Consider the following 19,368-nt stretch of genomic DNA (forward strand, 5'->3'; position numbering starts at 1 on the left):
TAGGTTTTTTTAAAGAGTCAAAGAGTCAATGTCATTGCATTTTTGAAAGAAATACACATTGTGTGCACATGTAGTGATTGTTAATTAAAAATATTAATAATTTAACCAACCATTTTTTAAAATAAACAATTTATTAGGAAAAAGCTAAGGAATTAGTTGAGATGCTTTTAACCATGCTTTTTAAAACCCTCAAGTTTTGGTAACAGGACTGAGGAAAAAGCGTCCGTCCTCATTTAGAAACCCTATATAATTTTAAATAAGTTACCTGAGACTGACCAAAACCTAATTTTGAATAGTTAAAAATGTGTGTTATTAGATTCAGTGTTGAAAAAATATTTAAGAAGAAGTTTATTTTGGAAGAGTTACAATAAGGTGGAATGGCCCAAATGTAATATCATATGCTGTTGTTCATTTGAGGTTGTATACGTACGTGTATATATATATGTATATATATAATGCACATGTTCTCACTCCGCCCATTTTAGTTGTCCTTCCGCCCCTGACTGAAACGCGTGTTAAAAACCAGCACCGAGGAAGCAGCTTTATTTATTTATTTATGGTCCTTACACAAAAAATGTCACTTCCGCTGAATCAGTCCGCCATCTTGAACAGGCTTGGTTAGTGTCTGAAATGATCTAGATGGAAAAAAAACCCTTGCTATTCCGGATTTCGGTCTGCTATTGATTTCAATGATATTGTTTTTGTTTGTTAGTTTCTTTAAAAGACCTACTTGATGATCAGATAAGCAGAGAGATCAATGGGCTACTAAAGACCATCGCAAATGTAGATGATTATGGAAACCTATGGATCCCCAAGATAAAGTTAAAAAGATCCAGCAGCAACATCGAAATGAAGGAGTAGTGTTTTCATTTCTCTCTAATCGCCCGGATTCATTCATTCAGCACCAAACAAAAAGTTCGAGGCAGCAGGAGGAAAATATAAGGTACTTTTCTAGATAATACCTCCATCAACGCTTTATATTAGCGTGCTAATAAACTACCTAACAATGTACAGCGAACTGTCGCAGCGTTTGCCATTCTTTAGCTTGCTAATAGTAGGTGATCTGATTCCAGCATTCTCAAAAAATGGCACATTTTGTATTATCTGCTAGCCGGTGATATTTTTGGGAGCCAATTTATCCGAGGCCCGCTGCTGAAAAGCTGAGCTTACTGCCTCAACACGAGCTGGCTGGCGGCAAGAATACATTCATACATTCTTACCAGTGCGGTGAAAAGAAATGATTTCATTTAAGCCACTTATATTATTCGGTGTAAAGAGCGATTTTATTACAGGATTTAATGTTGAAATAGCTGCAGGATTTATTTTGCATGCATATTAGCATTCGATTATCATAATCTGTCAGCGATGTTTAAATAACTAAAGCTATTGTTTGCTTTGCGACATTCTTTTGTTAATGAAAAATGTATATGATTTTTTTCATTGTCTTTGCTCCAGGAAAAAATGTTTCAGCTTCCGGTAAACAATCTTACACGCCTGAGAAAAGCTCGGAAAAGGGTCAAGAGGTTGTTAAGTGATATTGGTTTGGACTACTGCAAGGAACATATAGAGGTTAGTAAATAAAACACACGAATCGATCAGGTTTTATGCAGTTTAGATTGTGACTTTGTGGAAGACACAGAAGTTAGATTAGATTAGTAATCTAACCTGGTTTAAAATGATTAAAATGGGTCAATCTAAGATCGTTTATCTTTTCACAATATCACAAGATGCTTACATCAAGAAGCATCTCACTCTATCAGGAGGTAGAAAAAGTGTTGTTAAACACATGAATGAAAAGTGACTGCAGACCATATTTACTTAATAGTTGGACATTCACCATAGTTTATTTATGCATCACCAAAGTTGCCTGGCAGTATGTTGAAAAATACACATTGTAATGCATCAATTGTTATGATGCGATTTCTGCTCGATGTATTATTTCTACATTGCATTGTTCATAGGATGCAAATTTTTAATTGTCTATGAAGAAGTATAATTATGTAAGATATGTAAGTTAGATATATTCCTCCATTGAATACTAGGTTCTGATTGGCTGGAAAATGTAGTTCCAGTCATTTTAATCCCAGTTCTAAATGAATGTGCTGTCTCTCATTTAAACTGTTGTAACATACAGTCACAAACAGTGTGAGACAGCGATTGTAACCTTTTTATAATGACCTTACTGAGTGAAATGGCCTTTACTGAGGTCAATAGCAAATTGCATGCTGAATTAAATGTCACTTTGCATATCATTTAACTGATACGGTAAATATGATGATTTTGACAAAGGCACAAATTTAATCTGTTGAACTGGAGAGAAAAACTTGAAAATAAAACAATGATACAAAGAGTTACCACCAACACTTTAAATATTAATAGTATAGAAACAGCACATCTGCTTACACAGTTAGTTTTAAACTTTAGCTTGAAGGGTTGAGTTCAAATCTCAACACCTCCATTACCTCACTGCTGGCTCTCATGCAAGACCCTTATAACACCACTGCTGAGATGAAATAATTGCAAATTGCTCTGGGTGAGGGATCGGTCAAAATATGTAACTTCTTAATTCTGGTAATTGATCGTATCCATGATGATCCATGGCTAGATGTGTGTTTAATGATTTTATTGCACTCCGCAGGGTATTTTTTATATATATATATATACCTATATATATATAGGATTCATTAATGGCAGTATATCAGCCAAAATCTTATGGCAAAATTTGCTGTCAGAGATTCACTGTGCACTGTGTGCTGCAAATCAAGCGAGAACAGTTGTCTTTCCTGATGTCTTATACTGTTTGCTTTACAGTACACAAAATTCACGATGCTGTACGTACCTCAGTTTTTAAGTCATGGTTCAGTTCAATTTTGGTAGAGTTAGGGGGAAGAAATTCAAAACATAAAACGGCTTGTTGGTTTTTTATTAATGCAGTTTATTAATATTAACATTTGTGAACAACATTTTACTTTTTTTTTTTAACAATTTAAAATAAAATGCCTGCTTGGAACCCCTTAGCCTTCAGCGTCATGCCAACGCGTGTGAAATCCCATTGTTCGCAGGTGTAAATCTTTAACAATAGTTTAAATGAAAAGAGTAACCAGGACAAACTATATAATCATTCCAAAGGTGTAAGCCTCATGCATCGATTTTAGATCAGTGTTTTTCATTGGAAAATGTATAACAAATGTATTTGCTGAAACTGTGTAAGTACTACAAACTAACATGCATAAAAAAATGCAGTTCTCACAATATGATTGTTATAATGAGTCACAAACGCATTGCTGCAAATCTCGGTTTATTTCAAAAGGGTCCAGTGAACATTATGCTGTAAAGCATTTTTGATCCAACAAAACAATAGTGTTGTATTTTAGATGGTTATTATTTGTTTACGATTTAGTGCTTCGGTAGTTGTAGTACTACTTGTACTATTTGTATTGTTTGTGTAATTGTTGTATTGTTTCGGAATAACGTTCACATAAAAAACTATATTTTGCAGGTAAAAAAACAAAAACAAATATGGCTGGTAGAATATAGTGTTACAAAACAAATGAGACCACCCACTAAAAAAAGTCAAAGGCAGGTGGAATCTTGAGCCTAAGCATCCATTCTCTCTGCAGGTGTGGTGGTGATGTTTGTTATGCCCCACCTATAATTTCCAGCCAGTAGCATTATGGAAACATGATTGATGGAAAATGTAGCCAATGAGTGCAGGATTCTAACGATATATGGAAGGTTTTTTTATTCCAAATGTGGGCGGGATCTTAGTTTTATTATTCTTTAGAAGCTCTTAGTGGTCAAAGAGAGGACCACGTGTACTGTGACACACCTGGCTGGAAGTGGATTCAGCTATCTCTTCTGCACACACAGCTGTTTCCAGCTCGTGCTAACTGGGCTTTGTTTGCAAAAAAGAAAGAAATGCAAATAAAAAAATGGTCAGCCAAAAAAGGTTTTATTGGAGATCGCATGAAGCGGCAATGAGGAAAATACTGTTGAGGGCGGAGTGACCACAGTGACCTGGTGATCTTCATGAGGATCTGCATCTGAGCTTGTCTGGCCACCAATATGAATGCCAAATCAATATCAATAGCCAAACAGGTATAATAATAGCCTGAAGGGTCAGCAATTAATTTGAATGTAGACTGTATGAATAGAGTATGAATGGCCACTTAGTCTAGCAGGTGACTCTCAAACAGTGGGAGGGAGAAAAGGATCAGACATAATCTCAGATAAATGTTTGTAGGAATCTCATTTGTCATGAAAATCTTAATAAAATTTGAAATATAAACTCAGGAGACATGTGGCTTTTAACCCAGTACTTTTCTGTATTGCTCCAGGACTGATTTCATGTATTTATATATAAAACAAAAAAAATTTACAATGCAGGAAATGTATATTAATGGCACTTTATCTATAACTTTTAACTTTTTGAGCAATATTAACTTTGAATGATGAATAGTAAAGCCCACATTGTCTTTTTTCTAAAGATATTTAAATTGTGTATGTAGCTCACTTTTTTCAGAAGCTGTTAACATTTAAAGTGAGGCAGGTCATTTTCATCTGTGAGTCCCAGTTTAAATTGTATTTTATTATATATATATATATATATATATAGAATAAATAAAAATAATCAAATAACCTTTATTATATTGGTTAAATTGTGTAATTGGCACAATAATTTTTTTTTTTTTTAATGAAATAGTTTACATTATTTAGATTTGGGTAATTTTTACTTTCTATTTTCCCCAAATTCTATTTGGGTATATGTGTGTGTTTTTACATTTAATATTTTATTTTCTAAAGATTTGTTCTACTTTAACTGTTCTATTTATTTAAGCATAGTTTAACAAATTCCTTCCATTCTTTCATTCATTCACTCCTTCATTCATTTATTCATGCGATATTTTCTGATAATCGATGACTGATAATACGGATGGCTTGGTCGCTAGAATGGTCGCAAAGAAGCCACTTCTCACCAAGAAAAAATCTCAGGGACAGACTGATATTCTGCAAAAGGGACAGGGATTTGACTGCTTGGACTGGGTTGAAGACATTTTCTCATCCCCTTTCCGATTTTTTGGGGCATCTGATATAAAGCTTGTCCAGAGAAGAAAAGGTGAGCGCTACCATCAGTCCTGTCATGCCAATAGTAAAGCATCCTGAGACCATTCATGTGTGGGGTTGCTTTTCAGCCAAGGTAGTGGGCTCACTCACAATTTTGCCTAAGAACACAGCCATGAATAAAAAACAAAACCATCCTCCAAGAGCAACTTCTCCCAACCACCCAAGAACAGATTGTTGACGGACAATGCTTTTTTCAGCACGATGGAGCACCTTGCCATAAGGCAAGTGAAACAAAACAACTGAATTTTGGGTCCATGGCAAGGAAACTCCCCAGACATTAATCCCACTGATAACTTCTTGTCAATCCTCAGGAGGCAGGTGGGCAAACAAAGATTGTGACAAACTGCAAGCACTGATTATGCAAAAATCTGGCCCAGAAGTGGATTGACAGCATGTTGTGTAAATTGTGAATTGCAGAGTTCAACACTGCAAATATTGACCCGTTGCATAATCTTATTTTAATTGTCTTTAAAAGCATTTGACATTTATAAAATGTTTAATTATACTTCAGTATACAATTGTTACATGTAACAAAAAGATCTAGAAAGCACTGATTAAGCAGTTCCCTCAGGAACATAAGTGGCTGATCGCTAGTTTTAGTCTCCGCCACACACTTTTAAGTGCATTTTTATTTCATAATTTTTTTTAATTCTCGTTATTACAGTGGAACCCGGTTATGTCGATATCCTAGGGGGTCGCCAAAAAGCATCGAGGTAACCGATGATCGAGATAAACGAAAATCAAAATGGTGGCAATATATTAACGTGCTTGAAATTTCTTTATGTACATGATGTGTGTTAATAAATGAGAATGTGCATGCACGTGTTTTTGAAGGGTTTTTTACACAACAGCGTTGCCGCGATTTGTTTGATGAAGGCATGCTATAAAAATACATACAGTACATGTTTATCTGTCAGGAATCCACCTGCCACGCCCCCTTCGGCCCCCTTGAGCGTAGCAGGTGCTTTCTCGGCCGCTTTCTCTGAAGCTCCCGGCTTCAATCGCGCACATATGGTGCTCGTTTATCATCATCACCAGCTCCTATTTAAACTTCCACACTCTCACCGTCCGTTATTGTTGGTATATGTTGGTTCACGGCGGTCGTTGTTATCGCTCATGTGTATCCCGCACGTGCCTTCCCACCGCACTCTCTCAACGGCTGCTCTTTTCTTCCCAAAGCGCATCGCGGATTCCCCCCCGATCCTGCCGGTGTTCATTCTATGATTTTGCTGCTCATCCCACGTTCCGCGCCGCCAAGCGCGGCTTTCGCCTCCCGTTCATCGCATAACATTTAACAACAAAAGGCATATGTGCACTAACTAACAGCAGAGATTCACCAGTATACAATACAACACCTGTAGCAGCTGTAAGACTTGATTTTTCCGCCACTTCATGAGTTCTTCTGCGGCTGCACCGAGATAACCGACGTTAAATGGCAAATTTTTCCCCCCTTGTGTTCGAGATATTAGGGTTCGGTGACATAAAAAAAAGTCGACATAACCGATAAAAAATGCTTAGAAAAAGCGAGAATTTGGCAGTTCCACTTCAAAAACGTTGAGAGTTGTCGAGGTAACCGAGGGCGAGATAACCGGGTTCCACTGTATTAATAAACTTATACACACAACAATGCCATATATAAAAAAAACTAAAGTAAAAATCCTGACAATTCCACTTATCCAGGGAGTGAATAAATGAAGGGGGAATGAATGAAGACATTTTTTAAAGTAATAAATAGAACAGTTGAGTAAAACATATCTTTAGAAAATTAAATATTAAATGTAAAACATTATATTTTACATATCTATATTATCCAAAGTCGGGGTAATCTTACAAATGCAAACTATTGAATCAATTTAATTTGTATCAATTTAATCAATATAATAAAATGTTTATGGCATAATAAGATTTTTATATATATTTATCTAAAATTGTTTTTTAAATGTAAACCGTATAAGAAGTTGGACACTAGGGAAGGAAAAAAGGATTTGTACCGATTGGCCAGACAGAGGGACTGAGCTGAGAAGGATATGTGGAAGTTAGAGAAATAAAGGAGAGTGTGTTGAGAAGATGGAAGGAGAATTTTGAGCAGCTGATGAATGCAGAAAAGAGAGAGAGAGAGAGAGAGAGAGAGAGAGAGAGAGAAGGTGGGATGGTGTGAAGATGGTGAAGCAGGAAGTGGATAGGATTAGTAAGGAGGAAGTGAGAGCAGCAATTAAGAGGATAAAGAGTGGAAAGTCGGTTGGAGCAAATGACATACTGATAGAAATGTGATTCTGATTGAGAAAAGCCTGGAGAGGTGGAGGTACACGCTGGAAAGAAGGGGAATGAAAGTCAGTAGGAGTAGGACAGAGTACATGAGTGTGAATGAGAGGGAGGGCAGTGGAGTGGTGCAGTTGCAGGGAGAAGAGCTGGAGAAGGTGGAGGAGTTCAGGTACATGGGTGATTTGTGATAGAAGGGTATCTGCAAGAGTGAAACATCGTTTATAGAGCTGTGGTGAGACCTGCGATGTATGGATTAGAGACAGTGGCATTGATTAAAAGACAGGAGGTGGAGCTGGAGGTGGCAGAGTTGAAGATATGTTCATTGGGAGTGACTAGGATGGACAGGATTAGAAACGAGTTTATAAGTGCGACCATGCATGCAGGACATTTTGGGGACAAAGAGAGAGAGGCCTGATTGAGATGGTTTGGACATGTGCAGACTAGGGACATAGGGTACATGGGTAGGAGAATGCTGAGGATAGAGCCACCAGGAAGGAGGAAAAGAGGAAGACCAAGGAGGAGGTTCATGGATGTGGTGAAGGAAGACATGCAGGTAGTTGGTTTGAAAGAGGCAGCTGTAGAGGACAGAGTAGTGTGAAGACAAATGATCCACTGTGGCGACCCCTAATGGGAGCAGCCGAAAGAATAAGTAGTTGTATTAAAAAAGTAAACTGTTGTTTACAAATGTCAATGATAATTATCTGTGTTTAATAAAAAAAAGACAAGAAATTTTGTTTTCCTATTTCAGCAACCAATTTATCATACACTCATTATTGTCAAAATAACTTGCAACAAAAGTGAATACACCCTAAGTGAACATGTCAAAACTGTGTTCAAAGTGGCAATATTTTGTGAGCACCACTGTTATCCAGCACTGCCTTAATCATCCTGGGCATGGAATTCACCAGAGCTGCACAGGTTGTTGCTGGGTTGTTGTTGCTTCCACTCCTCCATAATGACATCACCGACTACTGGATGCTAGACACCTGGTGCTTCTCCACCTTCTGCATGAGGAATCCCCACAGGCGCTCAATAGGGTTCAGGTCTGGAGACATACCTGGTCACTCAATCACCTTCAGCAAGGCAGTTGTCATCTTGGCAATGGGTTTGGGATCGTTATTATGTTGGAAAACTGCCATTCGTCCCAGTTTCTGAAGGGAGGGCAGGTTTTCTTGTGAGTCAGCTTCAAAAGAGGCTTTCTTCTGGGACGAGGGCCATGCAAACCGACTTGTTACAGTGTGCAACATATGGTCTGAGCACTGATAAGGACCCTCACCTTATGGAACCTCTAAAGCAATGCAACACCTGACTCACAGCACAATGACTCAACTTCTTTGAACGACCCTTTCCAGGGTCTGTTCTGAGTGGAACCCGCTTTGGAAAACCTCTATATGACCCTGGCCACTGTACTGTAACTCAGTTTTAAAGTGTTACCGGTCATCTTGTAGTCTAGGCCATCTTTGTGGAGCGCAGAGAGTTCTTTGCCATGTTGTCATGTTGAACATGCAGTGGTCAGTATGAGAGAAAAGCACCAAATTCTAACTGCTCTATTACAAGATCAAGATTAAAAGATAGGGCTGCAACAACTTATCAATAAAATAATGATAATAATCGATAACGAATTTTGTCAATGAATGCCTTTATCTTTATAGTTGGGCTGCTTAAGTTACGGGTTAACGTGACTGCAAGATAAAACAGCCACTTGCGAAATAACAGAAAGCACAGGTGTGCACAAAAGTATTGTGGAAACTGTAACTTATGTACAGTCACACTGGATCTGTTCTGTTGTGACTCGTGAGTATTAAGTTTAGCAAACACCTCACTTGCAACATAGTGATTCTATTAGAACTGTGCCAAAAAACACTAAATCTAAAAGCGGCAAATAACAGCAGCAGTAAACAATCACATTTTTAGTCACTGTTGTGGTTTTCAGATAATGCGTATGCAATTGTACACCAATGCTTGAGGCGTTTTTCCGTTCTGTTCTTTTTATAGCATTTGTCTACTACAACAGATAACTGTTTTCAATTATCATTAAAAACAATACAAATGTTGATTTACAGTGCTTTACCCTGCATACTTAAATGCGTTTTTTTTTTTTTTTTTTTACATGCTTTAAAAAAATCAATATAAAATATGTAACATTGTCTTTTTTTGACAATTGAAAAAACATTTTGTTCAGTTGTGCAGATATAAGCATCTAGAATATAATTCATTTGATTTGGTATAATTAAATTATATAGTCATTCAATTCAATATTGAAAACAAGCAGTTAAAAGCCGCAGTAAATCACGTTTAAAAACGTTTGTTTACTGTTGTAGTAGACAAATGCCATAAAAAGAGAATGGAACGGAGAAACACAAAGTTACAGGCTTGATAAAAAAGGAAAAAATATGCATTGGTGTATAAATGCATAAGCGTTCACTTAAAACCACAACGGTGACTAAAACTGTAATCATTTACTGCTGCTATTATTTGCCGTTTTTAGATTTAGTGTTTGTTCGTACCGTTTTAATTAAATCCGTCACTATGTTGTGAGTGAAGTGATCGTGCAACCTGATGCTCGCGAGTCACAACAGACCAGATCAAGTCATCCTGTCCAGAAGTTATCAAACAAACAGTTTACACAATAGCACTTTATTAAATTATACAATTTCCACATGAGGAGGATTATACAGTTTTTCTGACAGATGCGACACAACACCTATGCGTCTATCAGTGCATAAGCATAGAATATGCCTGGGACGTTTTATCCATACTCATAAATGAGGGTGCTCTTGTGCAGAAAGTCCAAAATGGACTCATACTAGTAATATCTTATGGAGTCCCTGGAAATCCATAATATGGATAAAGGCATGTTTTAGGGCATCTAGTGATATCTGTAGTCAGAGCAATCTCTGCTGTATTTAAGCAGCAAGGGGCTGCTCACAATCTGATTATTGTAGAGATTAATATAGTATTGTGATTATTGCAACAGAATTCACTCATTTATGATTAGGCAACCTTTGCCAGGTTGGTGGGCCCAGGCCCATCGAGGCCTACCTGTAGCTGTGTGCCCCCTGTCAAGTTTAAATTTATTTTAATTACACTGCAGTCCATATATTTTTTTTTTCACTGATGTATAATAGTCTTTTAATGTTATATATGCTCAGCATCCACTGGGAACCTTTAAACCTGCTCATTTGTACAGTTTTTCCAGTCAGGCAGAAGTTCAGGGCAAAACATCTTTGAGACTACGGTCAGGAGCTTACTGTTAACATTAGGCTGGGAGAAAATGTAATCTCAATAATCAAACCTGAGGTGCTGGTATAATCTGCTGATCTCCTGGGAATGTCACACACAGTCACTAGAGTATTCCTAAAAGTGTAGGAATAAACTCAATTCACAAAATTAAAAACAGTTATGAGACTGTAAACACCTTATTATTAAGTCAGAAAAGTGTGGTTGGAGCTACCAAGAAGCATATAGTAGTTGATATAATTTACTCCTTCCAACCATGGCAAACTTTTAGTATGCATCACTGTGCTTAGCTTTTTTTCAGAAAACCAGTCAGTATTTGGTGCGACAACCATTTGCCTCACGCATTTTGCCCTGTACAGTGAAAACTGGGATTTATCCGTAAAGAGAACACCTCTCCGAAGTGCCAGATGCATTGTATGTGAGCATTTGCCCACTCTAGTCGGTTACGACCACAAACTTCAGTCAGGTCAAGACCCTGATAAGGATGACGAGCATGCAGATGAGCTTCCCTGAGACCAGTTTGAGCAGCAGGTGTCTGGGTGTCTGATCTCGGACAATCTTGGAGGTGAAGATGCTGGATGTGGAGGTCCTGGGTTGGTGTGATTTACACGTGGTCTGCGGTTGTGAGGCCGGTTGGGTGTACTGCTAAATTCTCTGAAACGCCTTTGGAGACGGCTTATGACGGCTTAGAAATGAACATTCAATTCAGAGGCAACAGCTCTGGTGGACATTCCTGCAGTCAGCATGCTGATCGCACGCTCCCTCAAAACCTGCGACATCTGTGGCTTTGTGCTGTGTGATAAAACTGCACATTTTAGTGTGGCCAGCCTAAGGCACACCTGTGCAATAATCATGCTGTCTAATCAGCATCTTGATATGCCACACCTGTGAGGTGGATGGATTATCTTGGCAACAGATTTTGTGAACAATATTTGAGAGAAATAGGCCTTTTGTGTACCTAGAAATAGTCTTAGATCTTTGGGTTCAGCTCATGAAAAAGGGGGGTAAAAACAAAAGTGTTGCGTTTATAATTTTGTTCAGAGTACATACCAATGGTTTTTCCGGTTTCCGGTCCACTGTTATTACAAGAGCGGCCTCTAGATGTGAATCACTGATGCCACCAGCTGTTTGTTTTAACACTTGAGATGACATGCAGCTTGGAGTGTGCTATATAATATTTATTATATAATAATGATATTTATTAATCAATAGATTAATTTGTATTTCCTTCAGCACATTTTCATGATTCAGTTGTTTTAAAATATATTATTTTTGTAATAAATTTCAGTACTAATTTACATGGCGTGTATCCAAAACTGTCGGTTGATTAATTGGTTATTGACATACGATCCAAACTAATCGGTGTTGGTAAAATCCACTTTTGGTTGACCTGATTTAAAACATTTTTATAAACATTGCTTCTGCACTGTTCTGACAGTTTTCTTTTTCTTTCTTGTTCAGGATTACAAAGAGTTTAGTCCTGATGAGTTTTATATGAAACATTTTTACCTTGATGTATGTGTATGGGATCCATCCTGGACAAAGTCACAGGTAAGAAATTTTAAATGTTAGTTTTAGGATTTTGGTTATATGTATACAAACTGTTGAGTTGCATTGCTCAATATGTTTGTTTTTCCTGTTAATTTTGTTCTATTGTTTTCTAGGACTACAGAACCAAGCAATTTTGCTGCTCAGATTGTCCTTTTGCTTCCAAATACTTCTCAGCCTACAAGAATCACTTTCGGAATGTTCACAGAGATGACTTTGAGAACCGCATCCTGCTTAACTGCTCCTATTGCATGTACAGTGGTAACAAACGGACTTTGGAGACTCATGTTAAGCTTTTCCACATGCCTTATAACATTGCGCGACAGGGCATTGCCAGTCAACTTGGAGCCGTGGTGGGTAGTAAGGACAGTTTACGGATGGACAAGCCTTTGTCGACTGACAGAAAGGAGCTATCAATGTATTACTGCAAGAAATGCAACTATCGGGACAGATTGTACAATATAGTGCGCAGGCACATTTATAGGGAACACTTCCAGCATGTGACTACACCTTACATAGTCAAAAACTCAGAGAAGCAAGAAAACAGTGAGGAAGCCACTATAAATAGCTCCTTTCACTGTAAGAGCTGCCTCTTTGTCCCACGTTCCTATGAGGCACTGGTTCAGCATGTTATTGAGTTTCATGAACATATTGGCTATCAAGTAACTGCTATGATTGGCCATACAACTGTTCTAGTAGCTTGTCCTCAGGCCAGCACAATTCAGAGGAGTACTCCATTCGCACCTGGTATACCTTCACACATGGTCCAGCCAGTTAATTGCTTTAATATGCCTAAAGGAATGCGACTGCCTTTTGGTAACCATCACAAACCAGGTGTGACAGGACGCTCTGGCCAGCCACTGTGCATTACACTACCTGACAAAGCTCTTTTGTCCAGCACAGCTGCCCAGTTACATACAGGAAAACAGCTAGGTAGCTGGGTCACATCATCACATGGTAATGCCTCCATCTTCCCTTCAGTGAAGTCGCTACCCCTCTCTTCAGTGCATGCTGCTACTGCCAGTTTCACCTCATTACAGGCCAAGAAAGGTTCAGCTAATGCACCGAACAACTCACCAACACAGAAGTGGAAGCTCTGCACAATCTGCAACGAATTATTCTCTGAGAGTGCATACAACGTTCACATTGAAAAGGTACATCAGGTTGAAAGGGTGCATGCTATGGCTAAGTACATTATGAAGATACACAATTTCACAAGCAAGTGTCTTTATTGTAATCGCTACCTGCCAAGTGAAACTCTGCTCAACCACATGCTAATACATGGACTGACGTGCCCACAGTGTCATTCCACATTTTATGAGGTTGAGAAAATGGTAGAGCACAAGAGGCAGATGCATCCAAATGAACCAGGGCATCTTCCTATTGACTCTCCTGTGACATTTGATCTGACTCTTCAACAAGGCAGTCCAAAGAATGTGCAACTTATAGTGACCACATATAACATGAAGGAAGTATCCAACTCATCATTGACATCTGTGCAAACACCAAACAATGTTGAATCCAGGTCTACAATAATAAAAGCAAAGGGGCCAAGATCTAGCGAATCACTGATATGGAATGCACATCAAAATGTAGTACCCCAGAACACAGAAATTGGTAAGACACTGTGTCCAATCTGCTTTACAATTCTAAAGGGTTCCATTTCTGAAACACTTGCACAACATCTCAGAGATCGGCATCAGGTGCTTCAGACTCTTCATCCAGTTGAGAAAAAGCTCACTTACAAGTGTATCCATTGCTTGGGTGTATACACGAGTAACATGACAGCTTCCACAATCACGCTTCATCTTATACACTGCCGAGGGGTTGGACAAGCTCCAAAGGTTTACAACAAGAATTGTATTTCAGCTCTTAAGCGAGATCTTGTTGCAGCAGATACATGTGATCCTAAGAAGAAAAAAATTGTTTCTCAAAGTAGGAACTATCCCACAATATTTGTGGAAAAGGAAGCAGACCCTGTTCTCGTCTTGGACCCCAGAGGTTACTCAGACAAATCTTATGATGCACGTAAGGCTTTCTTGACTGCCTATTTCAACCAGCAGCCATATCCATCCCAACGAGAGGTTGAAAAACTTGCAGCAAACCTGTGGCTGTGGAAGTCTGACGTCATAAGTCACTTTGCCAATCAAAGGAGGTCATGTGAATTGGACTTTGTGACTCGTAAGCCATTAGTTTTACTTGGCTTTAACATGCAAGCAGTGAGCCAACTCAATCATGAAATTAACTTTGATTGTGAGTGGTTGTTCACAGTAAATGATGAGAAGAAATGTGGAATTTCAAGAACTACACAAAAGAGGATGAAGGCTTCTTTTGATTTCTCTAATGAAAGGAGCACTATCACCCATGTGACAGAGGCCCTAAATCCTGCAAAACATACTCAAAGCAACTGTGCCTTCAAGCCAAGTCCTCGGTCTTCAAAACCCAGTGACTTTTTTAGAGAATCTGAGCCAAAGGAGGTGTCCCTGGATAATAGAACATTGAAAACTACATCTACATTTCCTACAGTGCTTCAGACTTGGACAAAAGAGACTGTGAGTCAGGAGAGGTTCTTGCATAAGAGAGGTGGGAGGGTGGCTAGTACAGATTTTACTAAGGAAGGGGCAAAGAGTCTAGATGGTTGTGTGTCTGGTTCCAGAACTGAAGATTCAACATGGTCAGGGGGCATGTCCCCAAATGAAAGCATTTATAGACCAGCAGGACGATTTGAAGAGAAGGGTAAAGAAATGGGTTTGCTAGGCAGATGATCCAAGTTTTGGTCCAAGTCTCCTAATTCTCAAGGCAAATGTCTTTCAATCTTGTATTTGCCCCAGAACCTTAAATTATGACAAATAAAAATGATTTTTTTTTTTTTTTTTTTAAACCAGTGGTACATAGGGTACAGTAAGGAAACATTTTACTCCCAGCATTCCTTTTGGGAACAAGCAAGAAGACATAGCATACTGAAACATATTTCTTCACCCATATGTCCTATTATGATTTTTATTTTTGTGTATTTACTCACACAGCTGATTGAATTGTTTCAAAGTGTAGGAATTCTTGTTTTTCTCTGATAAAAATAAAATTAACATTGTAATTTACTATATAGTGCTTGAATATTATATTTTTTCTGCCCTAAAAAAAGGTCATGGCCTTTACTGTCCTAAATGGTCGGTGGATATCATTTTAATACTTTTGAACTTTTAGTTTTTAGTTATCCGATGCTCGATATTTCAGTAGATCCTGTAGCTTTAACACTGTCTTACATTATTAAATCATGCCATTTATAACAGGTTTTATAATATTGTTAAAAAAAAAAAAAAAAAGTTATTTCAGTTCAGTGTTTTTCTGATCGCCAGGATATTTTTTCTGGGTCACAATAAAGGTAAATTGTTTAATCAGTGTTTATTTAGTTATATTTTCCATATCTTAAACATATAGATTGTCTTTAAAATATGTACCATGCCACCGTCCTTGGAAATTTTTCATGCTTTGTAGTAGAGGTCGACCCATTCAACAGTTTTGCTGATTATTCGTCACCAATAGTGATTGCTGTACCTATAGCACAAATCCATACCGATAATTTTTCCAGGTTGCGTCTGCACTGGAGCGGCTGAGAAGGTTCTCCACTATCATTGTACAGTAGGAGAGCGGTCTCTAGAGGCGAATCACTGACACCACATGCTGTTTGTTTTGACAGGAGAGACTGCACGCTGGTTCCTCACATTAGTTTATTTTATATATATATATATATATATATATATATATATATATATATATATATATATATATATATAAATTAGTTTATAATAGTTTATACATTAGTTTTTTCACAGCCGCGGTCTTAAAGTTTAGACTAAGGGATCAGCTGTTAGCATGCCGCAACACACCGGTGCTATTCCAGGAAAAAACGTAAATTCCCCTCGAGCTAAGAATGAGAAGAGGGGGAGATGTTACAGACCAATTCTCCCGTTCTTCGTTATGTATAGAGTTGACAACCTTCCGTATTTTAGACATAAAAGCAGCGTTCCGTATTAAACCCCTGTGGGACGGAGCTTGTCTCATATAATCTACACGTAGATAAGTGTATATAGGCTTAATATGCGAATGTCTGTGCAAGGTAGCGCTATGTACAGTTGCTGAATTAAAGCGTGAACTTATATAGGTACAAGAACTCTGTGTGTGTGTGTCACTGGGTGTTGCTACTTTACCTGATTGCTATCTAAGCTGACAGCGCGGCAGCGAGTATTTTAGGATGGCAACTAGTCCCACTTGAGAAAAAGGAAAGAACAAAACGTCTACAGAAATGCTCTGTTGAACTCACGAAATGCGAACTGCTTATCACCAGGAACTATAAAACCATGTTATGAATTTTACAAAACTGTACTTCATGATAAACAAATGCTTGCTGCTGCAAGAAGTGAGAAGTTGTTTACCCATGGAAAAATTAGTGAGCTCTGAGAAGCAAAGAAAGAAAAAGTTAAAATAAATTTTTTTGCACTTTAATCTGTTAAAATTTTGCAGTTTTTTTCATTGTTCATAAAAATGTGAAACAAAAAACATACATTTCTATATTTACTGTAACTTTCACATACATGTCTACATTTAATCAGTTGCCGTGTTTATATACAATGACGTGAGTTTATCAAAACATGTAATTTTAATTGCACGTTTCGAGTTCGAGTTGTTAAAAAAATGAAATGCCCCTTTAAAAAAATGATAGCTTGCATTTAAAAGAGCTTAATGTTCTCATTGTTGCAGTCAAAAATATTAGGTTGGTCCAGTTTACTCATAAGTTTGTCCCTTATTTTCCTTTGCTGAAGTTGCCAACCCTAGTCATGGAGAATGTGAGATCTCTTAACAAAAAGATGGACGGCATCAAAGGGAATTCCGGAAGTGTAGCATCATGCTGTCTACGGAGTCATGGCTAACCAAGCTAACACCGGGTTCAACCGTGGCTCAGGATAAATCTCAACTACTGCGCGATGGAGAGCGGTAAGAAAAAAAGGAAGTGGGCTGTCAGTATTTGTGAATAATAGATGGTGTAAACCTGGTCACATCACTATTAAAAAACATCTCCTGTAAGGATATTAAGCTGTTAGCCTCTAGCATAAAGCCGTAATATCTGCCCAAGGAAATCTCGCATGTTATCGCGATAGCTGCGTATATATATATATATATATATATATATATATATATATATATATATATATATATATATATATATATATATACACACACACACACACACACACACACACACACACGATGAATCGTCATGAGATGTCCTGCATTCTGTTATTAACAGACTGTTAACACAGTCCAAATGCCCATTTCATTATCTCTGGACATTTTAATCATGCCCCTCCATCCTCCACATTTACCCAGTATGTTTGATGCCAGACCAGTGACAATAAAACACTGGACTTATTTCATGCCAACTTCAAGGAGGCTTATACTTCAGCACCCCTCCTTCTGTAACTTCTGAATACTGTACCCACCAGGGCTGTATGGTGTTTTCTCAACAACAAACCATGGATCAACCCTGATATAAAGTCTCTCTTAAAGAGAAGAGGTATTTTAAATCAGGTAACAAGGAAGAGCTGAAAACTGGCCATAGAGAACTGAGAAAGAAGAAAAAGCATGCTACAGGAGGAAGATGGATAATCAGCTGCAGCAAACCATCACTGGTCATAATGAGCCCAGCTCTTAGACTGACCAGAATTGGGTGAATGGTCTAAATTCGATTCTTTAACTGATTTGATACAGCAACCCACCTCTGCACCATCCACCCTCGCCTGCTGCAACTCCTCTTCTCTGCTTCCACAGCAAGCTGCTCCAGCCCCACCTCTCTCTGCATTGCTATCAGCTCATAGCCTACTCACAACACACCTAATATATCCCCCTACCTATTCCCCACCAGCCCCACTCCAACCACTACATACTGCCCCTTACAGAAGCCCAGGTAGGAATGGAGCTCAGGAAGATCAAGTGAGGAAGGTTGCAGGCCCACACGGCATCAGCTCCAGGCTCCTTAACACCTGTGCAGAGCAGCTGTGTGGCATGTTGTTGCACATGTTTGGTCTGAGCCTAAAGCTAGGTAAGGTGCGCCAGCTGTGGAAGACATCCTGTATGGTACCTGTACCAAATATGTCATGCTCAAAAGACTTTGGGGACTACAGACCAGTAGCATTGACCTTGCATCTGATGAAGACGTTGGAGAGGATGGTGCCTATTCATCTCCGACCTCTGTTCATCCCATCAATGAATCCACTTCAGTTTGCATACCAGCCTGTCATTAGAGGGGGAGACACTGTCAACTTCCTCCTAATAAGGGCTTTTTCCCAAATGGAAAAGGCTGGGAGCACAGTGAGAGTCATGTTTTTTATTCTCTAGTGCTTTTAACACCATCTAACCTGCGCTTCTGAGGGATAAGCTGGTGTACATGGACCATCATCTGTCTGCCTGGATATTGGGTTACTGCACAAACTGAGCACAGTATGTGAGGACTTGTGACTATGAGTCTGACATGGTTGTCTTCAACACTGGAGCTTTGCAGAGAATGGCCCTGGCTTTGTTCCTCTTCACTGTCCACACTGCATACTTTATGTTCATCTTAGCAACCTGCCATCTGCAGACTGACCCAAAACTTTGTGGACTAATGCTAACGGAGCTGCCTCCAAAGAACCGGTGGTGGATTTTCATAGGCACAGCCACACTTCACTATCACCAGTGAACATTGAGGGAACAGACATTGTGAGAGTGAACTTTTACAAATACCTGGGTGTTCATCTAAACATCAAACTGGACAGATAATACTGAGACAATTTACAAGAAAGGACAAAGCAGATTCTTTCTGCTGAGGAGACTAAGGTCTTTTGGAGTGCAGGGAAAGCTACTAAAGACCTTTTTTGATTCTGTGGTGGCCCCAGCCACCTTCTATGGTGTGGTGTGCTGGTGCTGATCAGGATCAGAAATGCCAGTGCAGGCCTGGGGAGTCCCCTGAACACTGTACAGGAAGTGGGAGAAAGGAGAATGGTGAAACCAAACTAAACTATACTTTATACACTGTGATGTATATATTTGTACTATGTCTCTACTTTACTAAAGTTCATTTGTTTCAATGTAGGCATGTGTGGCTTATGTGCAGTGTATTTATGTTCTAAATAATTAAATAAAAACAAATGTAATTCAGTG

General features: G+C 38.6%; 1 protein-coding gene and 1 long non-coding RNA gene across 2 annotated transcripts; both read left to right on the top strand.

Moving 5' to 3' along the window:
• Positions 1-574: 574 nt before the first annotated feature.
• Positions 575-15,272, top strand: adnpa (activity-dependent neuroprotector homeobox a). Its single transcript, XM_046875330.1, has 4 exons — positions 575-943; positions 1,456-1,569; positions 12,088-12,177; positions 12,291-15,272. The coding sequence occupies exons 2-4, from the start codon at positions 1,462-1,464 to the stop codon at positions 14,937-14,939; spliced, it is 2,847 nt and encodes a 948-aa protein (XP_046731286.1). The 5' UTR covers positions 575-943; positions 1,456-1,461; the 3' UTR covers positions 14,940-15,272.
• A 1,455-nt stretch (positions 15,273-16,727) lies between these two features.
• Positions 16,728-19,365, top strand: LOC124402522. The gene is made up of 2 exons (XR_006928740.1): positions 16,728-17,166; positions 17,676-19,365. It is a non-coding gene; the product is annotated as an uncharacterized LOC124402522 (long non-coding RNA).
• Positions 19,366-19,368: the final 3 nt, after the last annotated feature.

Source organism: Silurus meridionalis, chromosome 19 (genome assembly GCF_014805685.1).
Source record: "Silurus meridionalis isolate SWU-2019-XX chromosome 19, ASM1480568v1, whole genome shotgun sequence".
NCBI classification, from domain to species: Eukaryota; Metazoa; Chordata; class Actinopteri; order Siluriformes; family Siluridae; genus Silurus; species Silurus meridionalis.

What these genes read in the sequence shown, in the direction of transcription:
- adnpa (XM_046875330.1), top strand. Translation starts at nt 1,462, where the DNA reads ATGTTTCAGCTTCCGGTAAACAATCTTACACGCCTGAGAAAAGCTCGG. An exon ending in ACTGCAAGGAACATATAGAG is followed by an intron (nt 1,570 to 12,087) that starts GTTAGTAAATAA and finishes TTTCTTGTTCAG; the next exon opens with GATTACAAAGAGTTTAGTCC. An exon ending in CATCCTGGACAAAGTCACAG is followed by an intron (nt 12,178 to 12,290) that starts GTAAGAAATTTT and finishes ATTGTTTTCTAG; the next exon opens with GACTACAGAACCAAGCAATT.